At 32.8% G+C, this 24,539-nt stretch overlaps 2 protein-coding genes across 4 annotated transcripts; one reads left to right on the top strand and one right to left on the bottom strand.

The window, feature by feature from the left end:
• Positions 1-5,403: 5,403 nt before the first annotated feature.
• LOC107009106 (mitochondrial inner membrane protease subunit 1-like) lies at positions 5,404-8,431 on the top strand. Its single transcript, XM_015208382.2, has 5 exons — positions 5,404-5,776; positions 5,891-6,115; positions 6,290-6,400; positions 7,126-7,187; positions 7,989-8,431. The coding sequence occupies exons 1-4, from the start codon at positions 5,651-5,653 to the stop codon at positions 7,171-7,173; spliced, it is 510 nt and encodes a 169-aa protein (XP_015063868.1). The 5' UTR covers positions 5,404-5,650; the 3' UTR covers positions 7,174-7,187; positions 7,989-8,431.
• A 307-nt stretch (positions 8,432-8,738) lies between these two features.
• Positions 8,739-22,544, bottom strand: LOC107011894 (tobamovirus multiplication protein 1). 3 transcript variants are annotated; one of them, XM_015211577.2, is made up of 14 exons: positions 22,355-22,544; positions 22,025-22,202; positions 17,916-17,966; positions 15,819-15,852; positions 14,445-14,531; positions 14,322-14,373; positions 12,956-13,124; positions 12,271-12,366; positions 11,627-11,687; positions 10,963-11,027; positions 10,587-10,661; positions 10,430-10,505; positions 9,592-9,755; positions 8,739-9,123 (listed from the first exon to the last, which is right to left on the bottom strand). In XM_015211577.2, exons 2-14 carry the CDS (start codon positions 22,127-22,129, stop codon positions 9,100-9,102), a joined length of 1,059 nt encoding a protein of 352 aa, XP_015067063.1. In that variant the 5' UTR covers positions 22,130-22,202; positions 22,355-22,544; the 3' UTR covers positions 8,739-9,099. The 3 variants fall into 3 exon arrangements, with proteins under 3 accessions (XP_015067063.1, XP_015067062.1, XP_027770609.1); XM_015211576.2 differs by having other exon boundaries at positions 22,025-22,543; XM_027914808.1 differs by lacking the exon at positions 14,445-14,531 and having other exon boundaries at positions 22,025-22,544.
• Between the last annotated feature and the right edge of the window lie 1,995 nt (positions 22,545-24,539).

Below are 24,539 nucleotides of genomic sequence, written 5' to 3'. Positions count from 1 at the left end.
ATTTTTTGGTCTTTTTCATATATGGAACTTTCAACCAAAGAAGAACGTCTTTTTCCTTTTCTTCTTCTTTTTTTCAAGTTATTTACTCATTGTTGTTAGAGAATAAGAAAAGGGGAAGGGAAAGTGATAAAATGTTATTCTCAAGAAAAAAATGTGAAGATAGAGAAGAAAAAAGTTAATTTTTTTGTATATATAATAATATATATAACAAATATAATGTGACAAGGTAGTAAAAGTGTGAAGGTATGTATGTACGTATATATTATGTATAAAAACAGCTCATCCTTAATTAATATTCAAATAGAGGGTATTGATTTTGTTGGTTTTATCTATAATTCTATATACACATAGGTGTGCTTATGACAATTTTTTTATAGGACTGAGAATATCGTTGTCTCTTCTTTATTTAGGTTAAATGTGGCAAATTTTTACGTTTTATGTATAGTTTATTTAGTAGTTGAAAGTTTTGTAATTTTAATCGCTATTATTGTGTTTTTGAATGAATCATTATCTTAAATAATTTATTTAAAATAAATTATATCTTTTATAACTAATAATCAAATCAAAAACTGATAACAACCACACTAACCTAATATAATATTTAATTTAATTTTAATAATTTAAAAATCAAGTAAATTAACTTAGCTTTGATTTTGATGAATAACTGACCCAGCCAACCCCGTAAACAAGCCTATATGCTAGGATGGATTTAGATTTTCGAAGTGAGCCAAAGTCCACTACAGTTCCCAATATATGTTTATTTTTTTATATAAAAGTGTAAAATTATTAAATTAAATAAATATTGTTTCATATCTATTTTTAATATAACAAATAAATATTATTGAGTGGAAAAACAATGAAATAATAATAAATATGTGTGAAATACTATAAGCACGACTCACTAAAATGATGCCAATGTTTCGTTGAATATTACTCCATCACTAAATAGCTTGTACAAGTATATATAGTTCGAAAATAAAAATTACTGAAGTATCATTTTATTTTTTATTTAGTGTATAATTAATTTTGAGGTAACTTATTTAGTAATTAGTGACCAAAAAAGTTATATTTTTAGAAGGATGAAATAATAGTGTTTAAAATATCCATAACGTTCTTTAAAAAAATATATAATAAGAGCATATTTTCGTAAAGATAATTTCTTCTTAAAAGTTTTGTTATGCATATTATTTTTAATAGAATTAAGTAAAAATATTAATAAAATAATACCAAAATAATCCATCTCAGCTTAATGTGTCTTCTAATTAAACAAAATTTTATTTTATTGCCTTAATTTGTGGTTATTGTTAATATAGGATGCATATGTTGTTTCGTTTATGTTCTTTCTTTTATACTTAGGGATACCACTATTTTATCCTGAAAATTGCACAAGACATTTCATCTATCTCATTTTAACTATCGTGTTTTTACTGTACTAAAGTTTAAAAGTATAATTTGAAAACTATTGACAACTTTATAGTTAAATTTCTAAGATGACAATTTTTTTGAGCTAAAGCGACAATTAGATTGTGACGAGAGAATAGTTTGCTTTGCTAATTCAATAGGATATAATAATTATAACGGAAGTGCTAAATGACTAGAAAATTTGATTAGAAAATTAAAAAAATTATAGTATTTTTCTTATTTTAAAATATATATTTCTTTCATTTTTTAGTTAAAATGCATTAAATTTAAAAGGGTAAACATGATCTAAAAAGTGAAATAACATAGAAAAAATATCATTCGGACGAATTTTTTTTTTCTAATTAAGACAAGGAACTTAATTATCATGCGTACAAACATTCTATTGCAAGACATTATAGTAAAAATGACGATAACATTGGTGTTGTAAGAAAGAAGATTTAGACTTTTTAATGATCTTTTAACACGTCATTAAAATTATACAATGAGTTAATGTCCCACGCTTATATAAGATACAATGAAGAATGAACAACTTGTACTTCACAATTGACAACTAACAAACATTAATTCTGTGATCATTATTGTAACTAGTTTTTATTATTTTACAAGTACTTAACACATAATTAATCATTTATTCATCCCCACGCCAACCTATAAGAATCAATATTATTATGATAGATATGAGTTGTACTTTGCAACTAACATTGTAAAAGAAATTAAACTTTCATAAGATCATATATAGACATTCTTTATTAATTTAAGGTTAGTTTGTCCAATTACGTGGGCATTCGGTAATTCGATTCGGTTTTAGTTTTTCTTTTTGGTTTTTGGTTTTTGGCTTTTGTACAGCGTGTATCGAACATCGAATCAAAATAATTCGATTCGGTTCAATTTATATTATTTCGGTTCGATTTATATTATTTCGATTCGGTTTTGTTATTTCGGTTTTTTAATTGGACCTGCTAAGTGGACTTTTTAAAATTTAAAAATTTACAAATTTTTTTGTTTGATTTTTCAGTTTAATGGGCTAAAAATAGTTACATCAAATAAGTCTTTTACTTTTTACTTTTTACTTTTTAATTATAATATTTATTATTTAACATTAATAATTAATATAATATAAATATATATTATAATATAATATATTTCGGTAAACAAAATACCGAATAACATAAAATTACATACCGAAAACCGAACCGAAATATCAAAAAAATAAAAATGTATACCGAATATCGAACCGAAAATCAAAAAACCGAAACCGAAATATCAAATAAATTCGATTCAATTCCGTGTTTTCAATTTTTCGATATTTATGCCCAGCCCTAATGTCCATGTCAACCTAGTCAAAACTTAGTAATATATGATAGCAAGATGGTTTAGTTTCAACTATCATACATATACTTCTAGTTTGTGATATGAAAAGTCAAAAGTTATTAGTGTGAAACGTATTTTATCTATTTATGTATGTTTTTATCTTTTTGAATTTATCGATAATATTGTTATTATGTCGCTATACTTGGCATGAAAGTGAGGTTTGAAGGAGCAGAAGATTAGAATGATCAAAATATTATGAAAAGTTACCGGTTTTAAAGATATTTTTTATATGAAACGCTTGCTATATATCACACTTGAAAATTGTGTAGATGAGAGGATATAGGATATATAATTGTATCATTGGTTAGCAAAATCTTAATTAATCATAATTAGTGACTTGATTATCATCAATAATAGTAGCAATTTGAAAAATCCATAAGAAAGTTAAAGCATGCATCCAATAAAACCTTGATGCTGAAAGATCGAAGGGCCACAATTTTATCCTTTTTCAGATAATAGCAAGCATTTTTCAAAAGTTTATTAACCAACAAGTTTTAAATTGTCAACATTTAATGGACCACCATATGGTTATATTCTTTGTTGGCTCAAACTTAAATATTTGAGTCCAAAAAAATAATCTCTTTTTTCCCCTTTCATTTTCAAAGGTTTATCTTTTGTTTTCAATAAGGCTTTCATAGCTTTGAATTTTGTGCATAAGCATGCAATTTTTAGACAGCAGCACGCCAATTTGCCAACCTTACTATTGTCATTTATCTTTGTTGTCATTAGCCATTCACACTTTCAAAAGATTTTGGATTGTACCGAAAGTCCTCTGAAAAAAGAGGACGACGGGGGAGAGGCTGATGCGGCGGAGTCATTTCCTCTCGTTGACGTTATTTTTATACTTATTATATTTCACTCAAATTCGTGAAATCAAAATTTTTATTGAGTAAATTTTATATCTATAACAATTGAACTAATTATATATGTGAATTTTCAATAAAGAAATTTATTCGATAATTCACATTGCGATTATTTTATTAACTCTTTTTAATTATATAGTTATAGAGATTGTTATCTAACTTGATGTTTCTTCACATCTCGAATTGTATGAACAACATGAATTTGACGTGGTCTACTTTTATAGGCATGAGGTAAAAAGAGTGAATAAATGTTGTGCAATGAGCTATGAGCTAAGCTATCATGCTTTATCATTTAATATAATATTTTATTGACTTTTTGAAGGAAAAATAATGACAAATTTTCATAATTATCCCATAGCGGTTCACAAAAAATAAATGTTTAAAATTTGGTAGGAAAATAGCTTCAATGAATTTATTTGAGTTTCCATATGTATATGGAGAAAATTAGATTTTTTTTCTTTCAAATTAAGTCATTATTAAAAATTAATTTAATAAAATAATATATTTTTTAGAAATTTTATAATATTAATATAAATGTAGTTCTCAATAACGTTTTAAGTAATATTTTATTAAAAAAAATTAATAATAAAAAGACAAAAATCTAACAGAGTAAACAGACATGAAACGTTAGTTTAAGTAATGTTTTCTATTTTTTTACTGTGAGGCACGTTTTGCAGCTAAAACGTGACTCACAATAACGTTTCTCTGAATTGATTAAAAACTAAAATTCAATCTCGTACATACCTCATTCAACTTTATTAAATTTCTCTTATCTTCTCTTTTCATAATAGATAATACTTTCGTAAAAAAAAAGAGTAAGGAGGGATTTTACAATATTAATCTATTCTTTTTGTTTAATAATTGTTTTGCTTACTTACTGTATCAATTTTAATTCAATAGCTTCTTTATTGATAGTCTAATATTTAATAATCATAAGAAACTAATTGGTCTAATATTTGGAAGGGATGATTATTTTGGCTAGAAGAAGATCTCTCATATGATTTATTCACAAATTTTGAAATTGAAATGATACAAGACAAGCTCCAATATGTTCAAAGTCTTCCTCACTTTTTTTTCTTCTTTTTAAAAAATATTGTCTATGTATAAAAGAGAAAGAAAAGAGAAAATCATATACATTTCAAGTGAAGGTATGTACAAAATAAATCTATCCATTTGAATCATGGAAATTTGAATAATACGTGTTTTAGAGTAACGAATTACAAAACGTTATTGACAATAACATGTTATGTCAATCACCTGTTGAAATTACTTTTAGCAACAAAATCATTCTAACTACTATTACCTTTGTCTATTTTTAACTGTCATAATTTTCTTTTTTAGAGCCAAATTGAATTATATAAATTTTGACTAATATTTTACAATGTATTTTTCATCATATCAACATGTAAAAATTACAATTTATAATAATTTTTATATGATTTTTGAATAACTAAATTTTTAATTTTAATATCAGATTAGTGTAATATTATTTAATTTTAAAAATAAGTTAAAATTCACTTTTTTTTAAAAATGTAATATGAATATGAAAAGCGAAAGTATTACACTTGCTCAAATGAACTTCATTACTATTGCTTCGATTGGTAATTATGTTGGATGAGTCATACGATGGTCAACGTATGCAGTTAGATTTTCCATCCATTATTAATACATATCACAATTTTTAAAACTATAAGGACTATTTTTGAGTTTAGTGTATATTTCGATGACTATTTTGAGTTGATGCTCAAACTTAAGGGACTATTATAGAAAATATTTTTCTCAACTTTCTCTACACCGGAGAATGCACAATTAGACCACCAAATTCCGGGCTGTGTTCGGTGTGCGTCAATCGGAGATTGCACAATTAAATCGCGGGGGCCGTGTTCGCCGTCGAGTAGAGGTCGGGGTTACTGTGGTACTCTTTCGCCTGATTCTGTCATCCATTTTAATTGGTGAGATAGCCTCTTTAGGGTTGAGATGCAGATTGACTAATAATGGGTCTGAAAAATCTGAAGCAATTGACGCCTTTTATCAAAGAAGCATTTCAGCAAACATTACTCGTAGCCAAATTCCTCTGTGGTATTCATGTGGTCAACAGCTATATCTGCACCTTAGCTCTCGTACGATAGCTTAACCAGTAGTTCTATACTGTTTTCTTAGTTTACTACTTCATGCTTTGGACCAATTGCACTGCAATTTTTAAATCTGTATTTTGTTTCATATATTTTGGGCAGACTCAAGGTCCAAGCATGCTTCCAACGTTTAATCTGACTGGAGATCTTGTTTTGGCTGAAAGGCTATCAACTCAATTTGAGAAAATGCAACGTGGAGATGTAGTGCTAGTGCGTAGCCCTGAGAACCCGAGAAAAATTGTGATCAAAAGACTCATGGGTATGGGTGGTGATACTGTTAGATATGTTGTGGATCATGCAAATAATGGAATAGAACATACTATTGTGGTAATTCAGAATTGATCAAATACCTTCATTTACAACTGATTTTCTCCTCTTTTGCAGTTGGTAAATGTTTGTAGTTTACTTTCAGGAGCTAATGTAGTTGGGTTTTTGCTGCCCTATTTTCTTTGCGCCGCTCCACTTTTGTTTCTTTGGTGAATATGCTTTGAATGTGAACAGGTACCAGATGGACATGTTTGGATTGAAGGGGATAACAAATTCAATACCAACGATTCGAGGAACTTTGGACCTGTACCTTATGGACTTGTACAGGGCAGAGTCTTTTGGCTTGTCAGTGATTCTTCTCTATTTTAATTTTTAGCTAATTTGCCAAACTGTTATGACTTGATTATATTTTGGAAATATTTTTTGCTTAATTTTGTGGAACTGTTTTCGGAGGTATATTTAACGCCATCATATTGCTGTCCTTATGCATGCCATTGGATGATTATGTTTAAGACAATTTTTAATTTTTTTAAGTTTGAATTGGTAAGTCAGATTTTTATCTTTGTATTGTTTGATAAGATTAAAAGAATAGCTAAGTCTCCTGTAGGACTTGCCAGAAGGAACACCTGCCATAGGAATCATGTCTAGCTTGTGCATAAGCAGCATTTTCAGGGGATTCTATTGTCCTAAATAGTGTGTGCGCTGATTTTATTGGTACCGTTTGGTACAATTTGGTAAGTTAGGGGCTTAGGGCTAAAATCTCTACATATATGCATAAGCACACCTAATCTTGTGAACGTGTTTAATACTTCAGGTTCTTGTAGACTAGTTGATACTTGTGAAATTCATCCAATATGTTTTACGTTTCTGACTTGAATTCATAAACCATCAGATATGTCGCTAGCTATTTCTGGAGAGTCATCTTGAATTAGTAAACTAGGAATGTTGTAAAACAAAATGTGTAACCTTTTTGATCATTTTTCCGTATTTGTAGTACTTGTTTGTGCAGAGCATTCTATCTTTAATTTTGCTGTGTTGTAGAAATCTTAAAGTTCTGATGTTGTGATTAGGTATGGCCTCCTGAAAATTTTGGATCGGTAGGAAGAGAAGTACAGTAATTCAACCTTACAAGGTATGCTTGTTTAGAATTTCATGCTTAATATGTTTTTGCTAATTAGGAGGTTGGATCATTTGTTATGAACTTGTGCCATTGCTTTGCAATATTATCCTCATTTCACTTTGATATTTGCCTTTTTCGTCACCGATTGGATTCCTGTGTTCTATAAAAAAATTTCTCTTTATATCTCCAATTTGTCTTAGTGAACTATTTATGCTACTGTCAATGTTCTCAAGAACTTATGTGAACTTTATATGTGTTAAACTTCAAGTACTCACTTAATGAGAGAGGTAGCAAAATGTTTAGGAATCAAATATTGTGTTTAGGTTTCTTCCTTGTGTTTTTCTTTCTAAATGTTCTCTATTTTCTCCCCCGGCTAATTCAAATTTCCTCCCAGTGGTTTCCTCATAGGAAATTTACACATTTTCAAACTAAGCTTCTTGTTTGCTTCATGTTTTATCTAGCGTATTACGTCCAAATGCTAATTGTATACAGGATGAAGCTTCTTTTTGGTTGTGACTTGAAAGATGTGTGCTTGGTAATGTATGACAAGATTATGGCTCGTAATAATGTATCTTCTGCATAATATTCTGAGTTTTGTTATGCTGTGTTCTATAGAATTGTATGATGCTGGCATGTGATGAATTTAAACGTAGAAACCTGATAGGTGAGAATTTATATAGCCAACCTCAACTTGTATTTGTATATATGTGTTGTTGCTTCCCATAAAAATGGCATATGATTTTGTTGGACCTTGTGATAAACCTGTTTTCTTTGTTGGTATCTGAAACCGGTTAATGGACTTTACCTTGGCAGATTTGGAGTATGCTTGTTGAGTATTCTGGATTTTAAACAATTTACTGAAGATGGCAATTGGTGGGTTGCTTTACTACTTGGTTCGAGGTGGAAGACAGGACGCCAAAGCTGTTAAATATATTCGGTTAATGTATTTCTCAAGCTCCAAAGGGTGCACGGTTTTGCATAATTTGCTCTTGAAGTGCCACTGCTAATGCATTAGCTCGAAGGCTTCTTTTTCTTTTTTACTTTGTCATTGTTGGAGTCGTTTGGACTTATGGGATCTAAGGGTTGTGATCTGGCAGTGACTTCTCGTCTAAACATGAGCCTTTTTGTAGTAAGTGTTAACGCCGGGAAATTACATGTACCTGGTCTCTAAGCTACAGCACCACATTTTAATTCTCATTTTTCTGATAGTTACATGTTCCTTTAAATAATACAGTAGTAATTTTTTTTCATTTTAATTAATTGCTGTATATATCCAAAAGCTAGTGGCAAATGCAATTGTAATAATTTTTGCAGAATTTACTCTAAACAATTTAATACTTAAAACTTCATTGAAGGTGTCAAGAATGGCACTGTGATCGTAAATTAGAATCACGCACAACACCAAATTATAGGTAAGTCGCTTGAGATGAAAACAGAAAGACAGAATAAAATTCTAAAAAAGGGAAGAAAAGAAATGTTTCAAAAAGATCCAACAGGAAAATTGGGATTTGTTGTTAATACGGTAAAATGGATTTGTCCTCTTAAATGCTGACCAATGGCTAATTAATTTTCTAGCGCAAATTGAATTATATGGCAAACCACATATCATATATGTAAGATAATCAGATGAAAAGCTTTGAAGGGCAAGAAAAATCTAAAACCTCATTATATCAACAAAAAAGAATCTGTAAAATTTAGAAAGTTCATTGCTATGTACAAGAATCCAAGTTATGCAGGCATGTGTACCCTGAGCAACCACCTTACTTAGTTGCATGGGGTATTTTTTATCCGTTGAGTTGAGCTTTCTTCGATCACTCAACCACAACACCGACCACTCAACTGAGAAGTTCTTTCATTTTTAGTATTGTCAGTCCTTCACTCTAGCTGAAAATCACCAATCAATTTACAAATTCCATCACGGTGATCATATGGGGCTCGCCCTTGAGACCTGCATCCACAATGCTTAGAACACATTGGTACAAGTTTGTGAATCCATCTAGTGTAAGATAATGAAAAGAGTTCTTCATTGATTTTGCACTCTACTTTCACATTCTCTTTTGGGTTTTGATGTGAGGTTAAAAATAATGCTTGTATAACTTGTCTTTCAACTGCTAAAAGCTGCAATTCTGGCGAGTTGGTGGATCTTAACGAAAAATTTAATGGACAGCTAAAATGATTTGTAGCCATAGCTTCACCTACCATGATTTCCCCATCCCTAGTGTAATGTGCCAGGAGATAAATAATTTATTTGCTTCGTCTTCAACTTTTTTCTATTTCATTTAATCAGTGATAGGCTTATAGCCCTTATTAATGAACATGCATTTTCTACGTGTTCCCTACTCAAGATCATGATGCACACGACTAGAGACAAATCAACAAACAAGGTGTGCATTAGAGTTAAAAGAAGGCAAGAAACCTGATTTTGCACACTTGCAGCAGCTGTCCATCGCTGAGGCTGTACTGTCGCTGAACTGTCATTTATAAAAGCTATTGTCCTCGACTCCTGTTGACTGAAAGTGACAAGTGGAGGTGGTAGTTCTCTCATCACCCATAGCACAAATGCTGAAGGTACAGAAGAACCTGGAAAATATTTTGATCAGGTACAGAGTATTAGAAAGTTCCCCCTTTGTGAATAAAACTCTAATTTGTAGGAAAGAACTGCATTGTAAGATCAGCTGCCCCCAACAAAACATGTACAAGCTACTTGTATTCTTGGTTGAAGAAGTAATTGGAGTCTCCATACCATAGCCCAATACAATGAAGATAGATGCAATTTCTTAAACTAAAGAACAACAACATAACCACTGTAATCTTACAAGTGGAGTCAGGGGGGAAGAGCAGGAACTAAGAGGGAGGCAAGCAATATCTTGACGCACTATTACTAAATCCCCTCTCAGTCATGCCTCGAATTTTTAGAAATATCTAATATTTCCCAATCCGGCTCTTATGTTAAGTCCTTACACTCCAGAGAGACATCTCACAACAACTCAAAATGTTTACGATATTAATGCACTTATATGACATCATCAGAGCAACCTCTGATTGTTAAATTGGTTGCTTCCACCATGTTGAGTTCAGCCTTCTTCATCTAATTAACTACAGTTGGTAGCTCTTAGGTATAAAAGGTGGGCTTGAGGAGCATCTCGTAGCTTCTACAATTGGTAACAACAATTAGCAGGCAGAAAGCAGAAGTTCCCACTGAAGTATAGAAATTCAAATCAAGCTTTCAGTAAGGAAAAAGTTTTAAAGGGTACCTATAAAATAATACAAAACCATGAGAAGAGATGTACAAACACCATTTATCTTCTGTCCATGCCAGTTAAAAAGAAGCTGCATTAAAAGCATATTATCGTTTAGAAACTTATGCAGTCAAAACAAAAGACGATCTCATGAGACAAGCAGAAGACGTACGGGTATATCTGTGAATATGGCGACAGCGGCACTTGAAGTGAAACATAGAACAGAAACAACTGCCAAGCCTGCAACCTTCATTTGACAAACATATAATATAAAATCGAACTTCACAGTAAAAAGATCTATCACAATCGCTTTATCAAAGAAAAAAAAAATCTATTACAATCTGTGACATGAGAGCTAAAATCTAACAAGGAAGAAAAAAAAGAGAAAGAAAAGTGCACTTTATTCAAGCTCGGTTCTTAAAACTAGAACTGTAAAAGATCTCAGTATGACATGACATGACACAGAAGTTTTCTGCAGTCTGCAAATAACAATTCCAGCTGACATACAGAAAATGGTAGAGATGCACAGAGGAAAGATGAGTTAGTACCTTCCACATTTCTGATGAAGCCCTTTCAGATCTCACCTTGCTCATTTTCAAGAACAATACCAGTCCTGCATAGACGAGATATTACGGTCAGAAAGGACAGATTTTGAAATAGAAAACCTTCACACAAAATATTTAGAACACAAAAGACCTATTTAAACAGCAAGTTCTTTACGACAGCCGTTTCTTAAAATTTCGCACAACTCGATGAGAAACGGATAATTGGTTGAACAATCAACTCATTCGATCGCGATATTACTGATGAGAAATTTGTCTTTCTGGGGAGACAGCAGATTCACCCCCTAAAACTATCAACCTGCATATCTTATTGTTTAAACTATTTCTGAAATCACTTCTCCACCCCCTTGACCCACATCTGGGGACACACACACAGAGAGAGGGAGAGAGAACTCTTGAACATTTGTAAATCACTCCTTATTGTTAAATAAAATAACTCAAATCTTTACATCAGCTAATTGTGTGAAGAAATGGTGGATCAAGATTTTAGTTACTACACAAGTACTGAAGTGCCCATGTAAAGATTTATGGTTCATAGTAGCAATAGATAAGATTATATTACTGAAAATGGCAAGACAACAATTTTCTGGGACATGTGAACATTAATGTGGAAGGGGGGGTAAATAATACCAGTGTATGATATACTAACCATAGCATGCCAATGCCACTCCCAGCAAAAGAACTGCTAAGGCAAAGAGATCTACATACACCTGGATGAAACTGCACTTCATCAATTATCAAGAGGAAGGTGGGGAGAAGGTAGCAAAGAAAAAAAATCACCATGAAACAGTCTAAATTTCTATTCTCCCAACAATAATTTGAACACCAAAGACTACTAGTATAGTAAAGCAAATTAAAAATAATGCTAATTCACTTAAGCATGAAACACATTTTACAAGAACTACCCTTTCTCACAGGAGAACACATCCTCACTTTCAAGTTTCAACGACATGCTCCTCTCAATAAATACTAAGAAACAGTTTGGGCTCCAAGTCGAAGGTATATACTTATTTGCGTAATAAAATCTAACTGCAGTTAAAAATGAATATGTGAGGTTCAAAGTAATCTATAAAGAGAACCAACAACTGCTTAATCAAATGGATTAAAGAAAGAATATGTGAAAACCACAATCAAATAGATTGTGTTATAAAATCTGGTTGCAGCTAAAAATGAATATGTGAGGCTGGAAATTGTCAATACAGAGAACCAACCACTGCTAAATCAAATAGGTTACAGAATATGCAAGAAAAACAAATAAATAGATACTGGTAATCAAAGAGCCTTGGTCCATACCCGAGCCACAACAGATGAATCAATAGGGTTCCTTCCCCTCCCAATCCATATTAGTACAGCAGCTACCAACATTAACAGAAAAACTAACAGGGTAACCTGGTCAAAAAGCAAATACATGAATTAAGAACAAAAATGGAAAAAGAGAAATACAGTGAGTTACAATGTGTCATTTTTTATGTAGAACATACACACAATGTCTTAAAAGTGGGGGCACTGCAGGGGGGTTTGTAGAGTAGGGATATTGCCACAACGCAGACATATGCCGAACAAAATTTTTAAAAGAGTTTTAAGAAAACAATATTTTTTCAAATAAAACCCACTAAAATGTGATATAATTCATAAGCACAAGATAAACAGAAATAATTAAGTACCAAGTGATAATAAGATGTGTTTATTTTAATATAGTTTCACCACATACTAAATTATAGAGCAAAAACACATCGTTCTTATAAGTTAGCAGTAACATGAATTTATACTCGAATACTAAGAAAAAGATATTTGGAGTCACAAAAGGCAGATAACACAAAGCATAAATGTGGGCCTAGCCCCACTTATTTGGTTGTTATCTCAAGAGACTTTTCGGCACATGGTTGGCCAGTTGCATTTAAAGCCTGTGAACTGAGCTGCTAAGTGAATCACAATTTTGCCTTTTAAACATTATATGCGCATACTCCATAAACTTTACCAGAACCACAACTTTTTGGCGGCTTCCCACTTTGACAGCACGCAAAGAGCAGCATCTTCGGCGACTATCAGCATTTGAATTTGGCTTGTTCTTCTCCAACAAAGCTTCTCGAGGGCTATATACATCATCTTCATCTTCTTCATCATTTGACTGATGACAAAGATCAACCCTAAATTCATTTACAGAAAAGGATTTTAGACTTCATCAATATTTAATTTCTACATGAAGAGTTCATGGCTTGGACCCCTGCACATTTTCTTTTATTTCAGAGGTTCTTGTATAGTAATATTTTTGTAGATTCAAGTGCAAAAGGATATAAGACGCACGACAACTTTGGCCACCAAGGTTTTGGTCTAAAGGTGAGAACATAGTGTGTGATGTCAGATATGTGCGTCAGGTGCATGTCACGGGTATATATTCCACTGCAAATAAAGAACTGGTATGTAAGTGGAGAAGTTCATTATTTTCTCCTTCTTATACTTATCAGTACTATAATTCTTGTTGTATCATTACCTTTTTCTTTAAGATTTAGAACTACTGTTATTTCTTTTACTTCGCTTATCTTTTCTATTTTGTTGTCGATATTTTTCTTTTCTTTGATAGTTGCATCATAGTTCTTTCTACTCTTGTATTTTTCGAACCTGTTTTGTAAAACACTCTTTCCCATTTTTGAGCCGAGAGTCTATCAAAAACAACTTCTCTACCCCCCATAAAGGTAAGCTAAGGTCTGCGTATACAGTATACCCCACCCTCCCCAGACCCCACTTGTGGGATCACACAGGGTTTGTTGTTGTTGTTGTTAAAGTGGAGAAAGTATAAAGGAGTGTGCCCATTATCAACCAAGCACTGAATGTTGCTCCACTGATCGGATATTAAAAAAAAGAGATACATGACAAGTGACAACTTAGTTGGTGTAGAGCAGAAGGATCTATAATCTACAAACAGCACTAGGCTCAAGTAACCTATGTTGCTCAGACTCTTCATAAATGACAACGGGTGCATCTCGGATTCTCCAAAGTAGTGGATTTTTGGAGAACCCGACACGGGTGTGGCATTGAAAATGAAGAGTCACGCAACTTTAGCAAGTAACTGCTATTCACCAAAAGAGGATCATTATTTGGTGTCTCTCAAACTGCTGGTTTTGTCAGCTTACTGATTAAAGCAACAGGTACTGCTTCTCTGCCCCAAGATTATTTCTGGAATGAAGATGACTCTGAGAAAAAATGGGAAGATCATGATACTGAATTTCCCTCATAAATTAGTTTCTTTTCCTCAAAATTAGAATTATAAAAAGAAGGTAAATAGTTAAATTCACAACAATAATTTTCACTCGTTAAAGGATATTGAAAACAGAAGGCGAACTTACCAGAAAGAAAGGAGAAGAAGAAATGCCGCAAGGAAAAGAATTTTGGGGAAAGCTGCAAAATAGTTTTCATAAGCCCTAGTTAAAATAGCCTCAGTTGAAAAAGAACGGTGGGTTTGCACATACCCATAACGACAAAGCCACAGGAGTGCGACCAGAAAATCCAACCCTTACATGCGGCAACAATTGTCAAAATAAAATAAAGGAAATAACCTGCAGGAGAATAAAGTTAATGACCAATTCATACAAGCAACTAAATTCAAACAGATCACTTGCTGGATAATAACTTACATTATCATTATGAAATGCATAGAAAGCAAAAAATAAAAGATAAAGGTAAGGTATTAAAGATAATTGTATACACGTGCACAGGTGGTTTATCAAAGTTCCATGTCCAAATTAGCTTATACACTTTCTGCCCTTGATTTCTACCAAACGAGATCTTCTACAATGACATACCTAGTGGGGTCTGGGAAGGTTGGGGTGTACACAGACCTAACCCCAACCTTGTAGGGAGGTTCCCGATAGACCCTCGGATCAAGAAAAACATTTTCAAAAACAGGTTTGACATATACAAGAGTAAAAGCTATTGTAAAAATATTGTAGAAAAGAGAAGTACTGAAAACAAAGATAGTGAAGATAACCCAAGTAAAAGAAACAACACCAGTGATACAATTGAAGAATATGATAATAATAGTAATGATACTTATCATCTTACCTCTAAATATTTCATCTAGTTGTGTATCTACCAACTCATTTGTCTGAGTTAGTTGTTTTTGTTCATAATTATGTTTTCTGGCGCTGGATACATATTTCTTTCTTCTATTTTTATAGATTGCACTAGATTAAAATCTGTCTTATTTCGTATCAGCACATTTTTCAGAAGAACCCACATTTTAATTACGTTTAGTTAAAGCACGCTTTTCAACACTTCCACCATTGAGTCAAATGTTAGTGAGAAGCTACACAAGGAACAAATATTAAGAATATTTACTAGTTCTCTATGTACAAAACTCAGTTAACCCATGAGTTCTGTACATAGAGAACTAGCAAATATTCTTGATATTTGTTCCTTGTGACTATGCTTTGATGTAGTATACCTGTGGATATATAGAATTAACGTTACCTTTCTCAAAAAAAACTCAGTTACCCAATATGGATGAGAGGTTTGCAGGAAGCTTGTATTCCCATAAAATGATAAAAGAAAAACGACATACTACCTAATCTTGCGCAACTTCATATTTTCCAAATATAATCTAAGAACTTATAAGTCATATCATTGCATTAACTCTTAAAATTGCTTATCATTTTGTGCTTCACATTATTTAATCTCTTCCATGTGCATTCAAAACAAAATATGCATCAACAATTGGCTTAAGAAACCCAATATTATGAGTAAGAGTGCAAATATTTTCTTTTGATAAGAGCTCCCGGGGAGATCTCAGGGAAAAATAATCCGTAGATAGAATGATGATACAACAGAGAAAATAAGATGCTTACCCAAATTTGAAGATCCAATCATCAAGTGAAATACCTGCAATTTCATAGTGAAGTCCAGTAAGCATGATCTGTAATTAGCACATAAGTGAACAAGAAGGAAGCCTCATTGAATGTACTAAAGAATTTTTTTAAGGCTAACCAGGACAAAAGGAAGAAGAATCATTGAATCTACTTGATGACTGTCGCTTCATAGCAGTAAACTAAACTAATTAAGGCAATATATTTCCAAATTCTAATATATGTGTATATCCTCCAAGAGATGTAGTGCTACCTCAGAGTTGATGAAGTCTTTTATTTGTTATTACAAGGAGCTAGTCTACATAGATATTATCAAGTTTAGCCCAGTTTCGTTTTCAATTGGTATATCAAGCATGCCCCACTTCACAGTCGGGTATAGAAGAACAAGGAGGTAAACTGACTCTAGTTTTTTGGTAGTGCCTTCAAATGAGTGGAAGAAGCGTCTTGTTTGCACCATACTTGGATCATTTTATGCAGAACGAGACTCCTCGATATTCACTAATTTCAGCTATTCAAAGATGCATTTGTGTTCTTTTGAACAAGTAACATCACCAGAATATTCAACCCAATCTGCACTACACATTGTACCACTTGGCTGGAAGTTAACATGGTAGAACTAGCCGTGGCCCAGCATTTACCGGTTAACTCCACAAGACTATCACTACTATGACCCTGACTGTTACAGAGCTCAATATCACCATTATCACACTCGTAAAACCTCCATGGTCAATCATCAATAGACTGATCTTGCACCAAGAACTGAGCATAGACACCCCTCATCTCTAACACCAAAGAATTTAGATGTGAGCATAAATGAACCACTAATACCATAATGGCCAAGTGATTAGGCTGGGTTTAATATCCTGAAGTTTGGATTTGTACTCATCAGAGGACTGAGAGGGGAAGAGAGATACATTAAGAGAGTACAACTAGATCACATGGAAAAAACTGGAGACTAACCTGGTATGAATACTAAAATTTTGAAAACCTACATGATGAACAGTAATTTAGGCAATGGTTATCAAAAAAGAAAATTTTAGGAAATAGTTATCAAGTTGTAGAAATGGAGGATAAGGATCGTTACTCATTACTATGGCAATAGTGAGAAAGAAGCAACTTAATACCACAACTGTAAAGGAATTTCAAGTATATTTTCGCTTCTGAAGACCACTGTTATGTCACCTGAATTATCTAATATTATTAAAAAGAGATGATATGTCACCTGAACCGTCAATGCTAGCATGGGTGTTGAACATTATAATACTAATGGTTTAGACAAGAGTATTCGGTTGAATATCATCAACATGGGTTCTGGGACTTTTCATATTCTCCTCTCTTCTACACTCTTGATAGGTAAACCGGCAACATAAGTGAGGAGCTCGGCTGGAAGGAAAACAGATGAGGAAAGTGTTTCTAATAAGTATGCAAAATACATTATACCAAGTATCAACAGTAATAGAGCTTACATAACCAGCCATTTACTCGAACTATACTCCCTATACGCACACCTCCTCCACGATTTTATCCTTGTCACTTATGGTTAATGTAAAGATAGAAATGATTACACACCTGAACATGCATACCTAAGTCTTAGTTGCCGAAGAAAACTACTATTATTGTAATTGTGGTGTTTAGACCAGTTTGCGAGCACTTCAACTACCTCACACCAACACAAATACAGGGTAACTTTACCCTCTGAGGCTTAGGCAAATGGGAAGGACTCACTTAGGAGTCTGTCTCTACTATGTTTCATGGTTTTCATCTTCATTGACAGTTAGGCCACACCCTCGGGTGCAATTCCCAAAGAGAATTAACAACACCCAAATCAGAGTAACTTTCGGTATCAAAGGGAAAGTCGGTCGCATATAAGCATCTAGCAACATGCTTCATTAGTATATTTGCTATTCATAATTGGAACTAGACAAAAAGTGTCGGTGGCAAATTGGCCTGCTTTCACATTGTTCAATAATTACTTAGACCTTGGGAAAGTACTTTAATTTAAAGTAGAAGGGACAGAATGTTTTCATCCAGCTCAGGTACCAATAAAATCAGCCAGAGAATTGAGGATGAAATGCTTACTTTCTGACGAGTCCAGCCACTGTGTGTATTCCGAGAGTGAATTCTCATTAACTGGAAAAACAGATAAGCAAGTTTAGTTGCACAAAAATATGATGGCACAATCTATTTAACCAGAAATAATCACTACCACACTGCAAATGTGAGTGTCATTAACAGCACAAGAATATACTCTAATAGAGTTGCACCAACATTATGCAACCACGGAAGGCACGAGCAGCAACCTAAAAAGAAGCACCAAACTGGTTTGCAGCCATTAGATTGCTTCAGTATCCCAAGGTTAGAATTGAGCTAGATTAAGGTTTTATCTTTTTCAGTTAGTCACCCAGTTGGTGTCAAAAAGTACTCTGCTGGATTCATTCCTCACCTTCACAATGGTCCTAGATTGTAGTTGAATGCTGATAACTCATTGACAACATCAAACTCTCACACAACCCCCACCCCCGGCCTCTCTGGTTTTCAATCTTAGCAACTAGTCATATTAAGCAAGCACCTAAATTAAACAGTGATCCTCCTTTATGCCGCCTAAGGAGCTCACAAAGTGTAAAAGCTGATCAAAATTATTTAGAATATAATGGTTACTCCAGAAAAAAATGTACACAAGACATCTATACTTCAAAGCATGAATAGGAGAAGAGGCTCCTTGAGAAGCATATTCTGCTATTTCTTTCCAGCCATAGGCACCAAAGAATAAAATAGAAGCTGGAACAGTCTGTCAAAACTTTTTAATTGTTCCCTTACATTCTATTGTCCCCACTTATGTATGTGCTTTTATGCTATGACCATGAGGCATAACTCATCGAATGACAAAAGGACAGGAATATACTTCCATATATCGGCTGCAACTGAGCAATGCAAAAACAAGGCATATGTAACATCTTCTGCCGAGGGATGTGTCAAACACCTCCTTTAAGAGTTACCAAGCCGAAGAAACAATTTCTTTATTCAAGTGGGACAAATAATCAAGGGACTCTTAACGATTTCCATCTTGAACCAATCAACATACATGAGGAGAAGACACTTATACTTGTAGAAGAAAACCAATCTAGCCCTCCCCTTGGACTAATTATAGAGTAGTTTGCTGGGAGGCAGTGTTTTTGAGAGCATGAAGCGCAAAAAAGCAACAAAAGCTCCCTTCACTCTCTTCATTGAAGTGAAGCACAATTTCAAAAATAAAATAAACCTCGCACACATGAGTAATATTAACTAAATCAAAAAAGACATCAACAGAAATAATATATAGAAGCAAATCTTTCAATTTAAAAACTAGAAAGTTGAAAGCCAAAAATCCTTGATAGAACAAGCAAAATAAAAAACAAAACATAAATGGATGATGCCATTGAAAAAATTGATGGCTCTCTATTTTGCTCAGATGATGCCATTTGAAATTGCTGTTAAGAGAACAAAAAATTAAACAACAACTGTAATTCAAAAAAAGCTACTGAAAAAGAAGAGAATAAAATGAAAATGAGAAGAAAATGGAAATAAAATAATTAAAATTAGACACAAGAAGTATACGCAACACATGAAAGAAAAAAGAAATAAGAAGACAATAAATAAACAAAATCCAAATAAATTAACATACTGAAGAAAAAAAAAAAGAGAGAAACAAATAAAGAATATAAAAGCTGAAGAAGACCGAAACAAGAGAAGAGAAAAAAAGAACGCAGCAGCAAAAAAGAACATAGCAGCATGGTAATAATAATAATAATAATAAGAAGAAGAAGAAGAAGTAGCAACACAGTATAGCTGGAGCTTGAAGAAGAAGAACTGGAGAAAGTTGCAACCTAAGTCGCAGAAAGTCGCACCAAGCAGTGATGAAATATTTTGATACAGGTCTGCAATGTCTTTTTCTTCTTAAGAAGTAGACTTTTTAAAAAATAATTAGAAAAAGGGAATGCTTCCTCACTGCAGTTGACCAACATCCACCATGATCTTGGGATATGAAGTGGGGTACGTCAGTTAACCTTCAAAGATACCTGCAACCATTTTTTGGAGTATCTGGAACGAAAGGAATAGAAGATGCTTTGACGGAATATCAACTACCTACCAATAAAGCTAACTGCCTCATGTTTTTGTATAGTTGGGTTTATTTGTATAGTTGGGTTTATTTATCCCCTCTAGATTGCCCTGATTTCTGAACCATGTCCGCTCCCTGATTCTCAATTAACAATGTAAAGGAGAGCTGACCTTTTGCTACTAAGCTTTTCTAACTATTATGCATCTACTTGATGCCTGCAATAGAACTAATTACTTCATAAAAAAAAAATAATCTTCAAAGAGGTCATGCCTAAAGGAAAAGGAGTAAGGAGGATATTTGGAGATTCGGTTTGCAGTTCAGGAAGCATTGACAACAACATGGATGGGAAAAAAAGATCCATACCCTGAGTTATGCTTACACCATATTAGCTTCCAATTAAAGGTTATCCGAACGTACCAAGTTTTTGCTTTAACTGTAATAGGATAGAGAACAAAAGGATCACAAAATTCTGTAAGAGTACGGATATCTCAAAAGGAAAAGCAAGGTACTCTCCTGTCTTAAACAAGAGCCGTTAGCTCTAAAAAATTGGCTACTTTCTGAAAAGCTTTCAAACTGTTCTTTGGAATGATATCTTGCACTCTCAACGAGAAAGAAGAGTTCTACACGTATTTCTGGTCCAAATTTGAGATATAAGATCTCTTCTCTTTTTTTTGACTACAAGGGAAACCCCCAGCCGCTACCCTTTTGGGTGCGCACAGGGTAAAACCCCGCTCCTATGCAATAGCTCGCAAACCAAATAGGAGAGGTAACCCGCACTAGGCAAGCCTGGTGCGACGAGCTTGACCCAGAAGGCAAACCCCTTGCTTTCGCTGGCAAGGGGTTTCGAACTTGAGACCTCCAACATGGAATTCCCAAGCTCAAACATATAAGATCTCTTTGTCATGAATAAAATTAGTATCCACAATCTTCTTGATTCTCCGAGAATCATTTAACAATATAATTTCAGATACAATTGTTTTATTCCATTTTAAATCAAATGTTATGCAAGCGTAGGACTGATATGGTATTTGATAAGCATTAACAGAAAAACAACACATGGTTGAATCCCAGTAGTCTGCTTCAAGAACAATCCCAATTTTAGCCCATTCTCAAGGACATCAAAAATCATGTTCACCTACACAACTGCAGAGCGGGTATGCGAATACCAATGATTCAAAAGTTCCACATTTAGCTAGTATCTTTGATGCTATTGTAACAATGGCACCCAACCATTTTCACCAAATGCAGTAAAATCTATTGAATGTGGAGATAACAATCATATAGTTAATGCAATCTCCATGGGGAATCATATTGGCCATAAATGCCATAATACTGGTAAAGTCCCTCAAAACAGTGAAAATCACTTCTCGACAACTCCCTAGATGTTGCTGCAAGCACTATATACAAAACTTATCACAATTTGGCCCACAAAAAACTGCATCCTACTCCTCCCAGAGAAGAGGAAGAGAAATCATAGTAAAAATCGCTATGCAAGTGATCTATGGCAAAGTCCCCGTGAAAAATAAGCTTTCTGCTTCAGAAAATCCATATTCAGAACAAGATTACATTTGGTCTCTTCGAATCGAATCTTTGCAACTTTAAATAACTAAATTCAGCAGAACTTGTCAAAGAGATACACTACTTATTATATTAAACTATGCATGACAATGGCAGAAAACTGTCTCAAGAAAATGCGTCTGTATAAACCCATGTAAATTAGAAAGCAAAAAACTTAACCCCATTGTGACAAATGAACTTACATTTCCTTCGAATTCAAGCATATTGACAACACAGAAACTAATAAGCCACAGGAAGAAAATTTAGCAAAAGGACTCAATTTTTCAATCAATATCACAAACCTAGCCGAAACAGCACCTTTCCATTGTCCATCACAAACAAGATTATCATTCAGAATCCATTAAAACCCTTCAAAAATCCCAATAAAATGCATTCCCAAAATCCCAAATTGGGAACAAGAAACGAACACCCAACACAAAAATTCCAATAATCAATACATAATTTTTAGCAGAAACGCCACATATATAACAACACCCTCTGAAACAATGAAGAACATGGGGAGAGAGAAGAGTACCTGAGCAAAAGCAAGAACTGCAATAACGGCATCGACAGAAGCAAGACCCACATTCACTCCCATTAAAGCCTTAGGATAACAAGTCCCTTCTCTCCACTCAATCATGTTCTTCTCACTCTTTTTCTTTACCTTTTAAAAAACCATCCACTGCCTCAATCCTTCTTACCCCCTTTTCCCTCTAATACAGAGAAAAAAACGTGGACACACAATATGATGATAAGCTTGTATATATATATATATTTATATGTACCCAAAACACATACAAGTCTTGAAGAAGTAAAAAAGAAAATGAAATGGTATCCAAAACGATATTCTCCTAATTCCCCTTACTTTTTTCTCTTTATGCAGCCTCGATGGTATCTTTTTCTTTGAATTTGCTGCAGATCTGCCGCTGGATTCTTACCTCAAACACTCCCTTTATACCCCTTTTTCTCTCTCTCTCCCTCTGTAGACAAGAGTTGAGTTGGCCCTTTTGGGGACCGAGTACGAGTCCCTTTGTCTTGATGCCACGCTGGTGGCTTTCAACAATTCTTTCATAGAAATACAAACCCCGTAATTTTACTCAGCATACGTTTAAATATTGACCTATATTAAAATTTTGATTAAATTTAAATCACGTATTTTTAGTACAAGAGCTTAAATTTATGGCTTGTATGACCATGCCATATGAAATCATTATTAAAGTTAAAGTTTTGTTTAGCTATGCGATATGAATTTTGTATTATATATTTTGTCATAAATATAAAAATTTCATAAATGGTAAAACTATTAAAATAACATCAATTGTTATTCAATATTAAATAAATAACTATATATAAGATCGCATAATAAATTATTGCAATCCGCGTAAGTAATTATTTCATCTAACTTTGATTGATCAAACTTTACTAGTAATTCAATTAAAAAAATTGAATATGAATTGTAGTGTACTCGTCTTTCATATAATCCTCATGTTGAACTTGTATTTCTCAATTGATTATATGACCAAGAAGATGAACCAACATTGTTACTTTAAGTCATTTGTTAATCAATATCATTCGCAAATCTATTTTTAATGCTCATATATCATAAATATTTCATCATTCCTTAGGTATTCTCGCAAATAATTGTGTAACATTGTACGAGATATGACGATTTTCACTTGTGTGTCAATATCATATGGTTTATGTCTTGTTTTACTTATGTGCAATTACACATTTTTGGTGCATTAATTTCGTGTTAAAAATAAATATATTGAAACTTGAAGTTGTGATTATCAAATATATATCACCAATTTTGTCCTTTTTTTCATATTAAATTGCTTTAAACATTTCCATATGTAGACGAAAGAGAAAAAAAATATTATGCAAAAATAAAAAAATATTACTCCCTCCATTATTCACCAAATCAATTCCTATTTATATTCACTAAATTTAAGGTAATAATAAAATTTGTGTTGGTGAGCATAACAAATTTTCAAAAATAATTATGTGATTATTAATTTAATTACATATGAAATAAGTGGTTAGTAGATATAAATGTTGGGTGATTTTAACAAAATATAAATTTGTGGATCAATTTTTGTATTTAAAAAATTTCAAATCATGATATGAAATTCCCATGTCATGATTTTTGGAGAATATGATAAAATCAACGTGAACTCGTATGTCTAAATGGTGATTCCTTCTCACAATTTCATATCGTGATGTGGTATCGCATGGTCAAACGCCTACTTAGAACCCGTTTGATGAAATCATGCGATTAAGTTGAAGTTTTGTTTAGACATACGATATGAAATTTTTGTGTTGTATATTTTCTCATAAACATAAGAATCTCATAAGTAAAACTATTAAAATAGTCTCATTTGTTTATTCAATTTTATCAAATAAACAAAAAATTACAAAGTCGCATAACAAATTATTACAAAGTCATTTTTCTCCACTTAATTGTTTAATCTAACTTTAATTGATCAAACTTTAATTCAATAAAAAACTGAACATAAATTATAGTGTACCAATTTATAGTATAATCCTCCCACATAGTACGAACAAACGTCTCATATTAAGTTGCATTTCTCTATCATATGACAGAGAAGACAACCCAACATTGTTGTTTTGATCATTTGTTGGCCAATAGCATTCACAAATATATTTTCATGCTCATAAATCATAATTATTTCATCATTGCTTTGGTATTATCATAAATATTTATGTAACATTGTACAAGTTATGAAAAATTTCACTTGTGTCAATATCATATGGTTTATTCTTTGTTTCACTTGTGTGCAATTACACATTTTCATCGCATTAACTTCGTGCTAAAATATGTATGAGAAGTAGTGATTATCAAACATGTATTAAACATTTTCATATGTAGCTGGAAAAAAATTATGAAAACACAAAAAAGAACATTAATCCCTCCATTTGTATTTATATTTACCAGATCAATTCTTACTTTATCATTTATATCCACCAAATTGAAAGCAGCAATAAATATTATGTTGGTGAGAATAATAATTTTTAAAAAATAATGATGT

Source organism: Solanum pennellii, chromosome 2 (assembly GCF_001406875.1).
Source record: "Solanum pennellii chromosome 2, SPENNV200".
Classification (NCBI taxonomy): domain Eukaryota; kingdom Viridiplantae; phylum Streptophyta; class Magnoliopsida; order Solanales; family Solanaceae; genus Solanum; species Solanum pennellii.
Note: the sequence above shows the minus strand (reverse complement) of the source record. Positions and strands in the feature narration are given on the sequence as shown.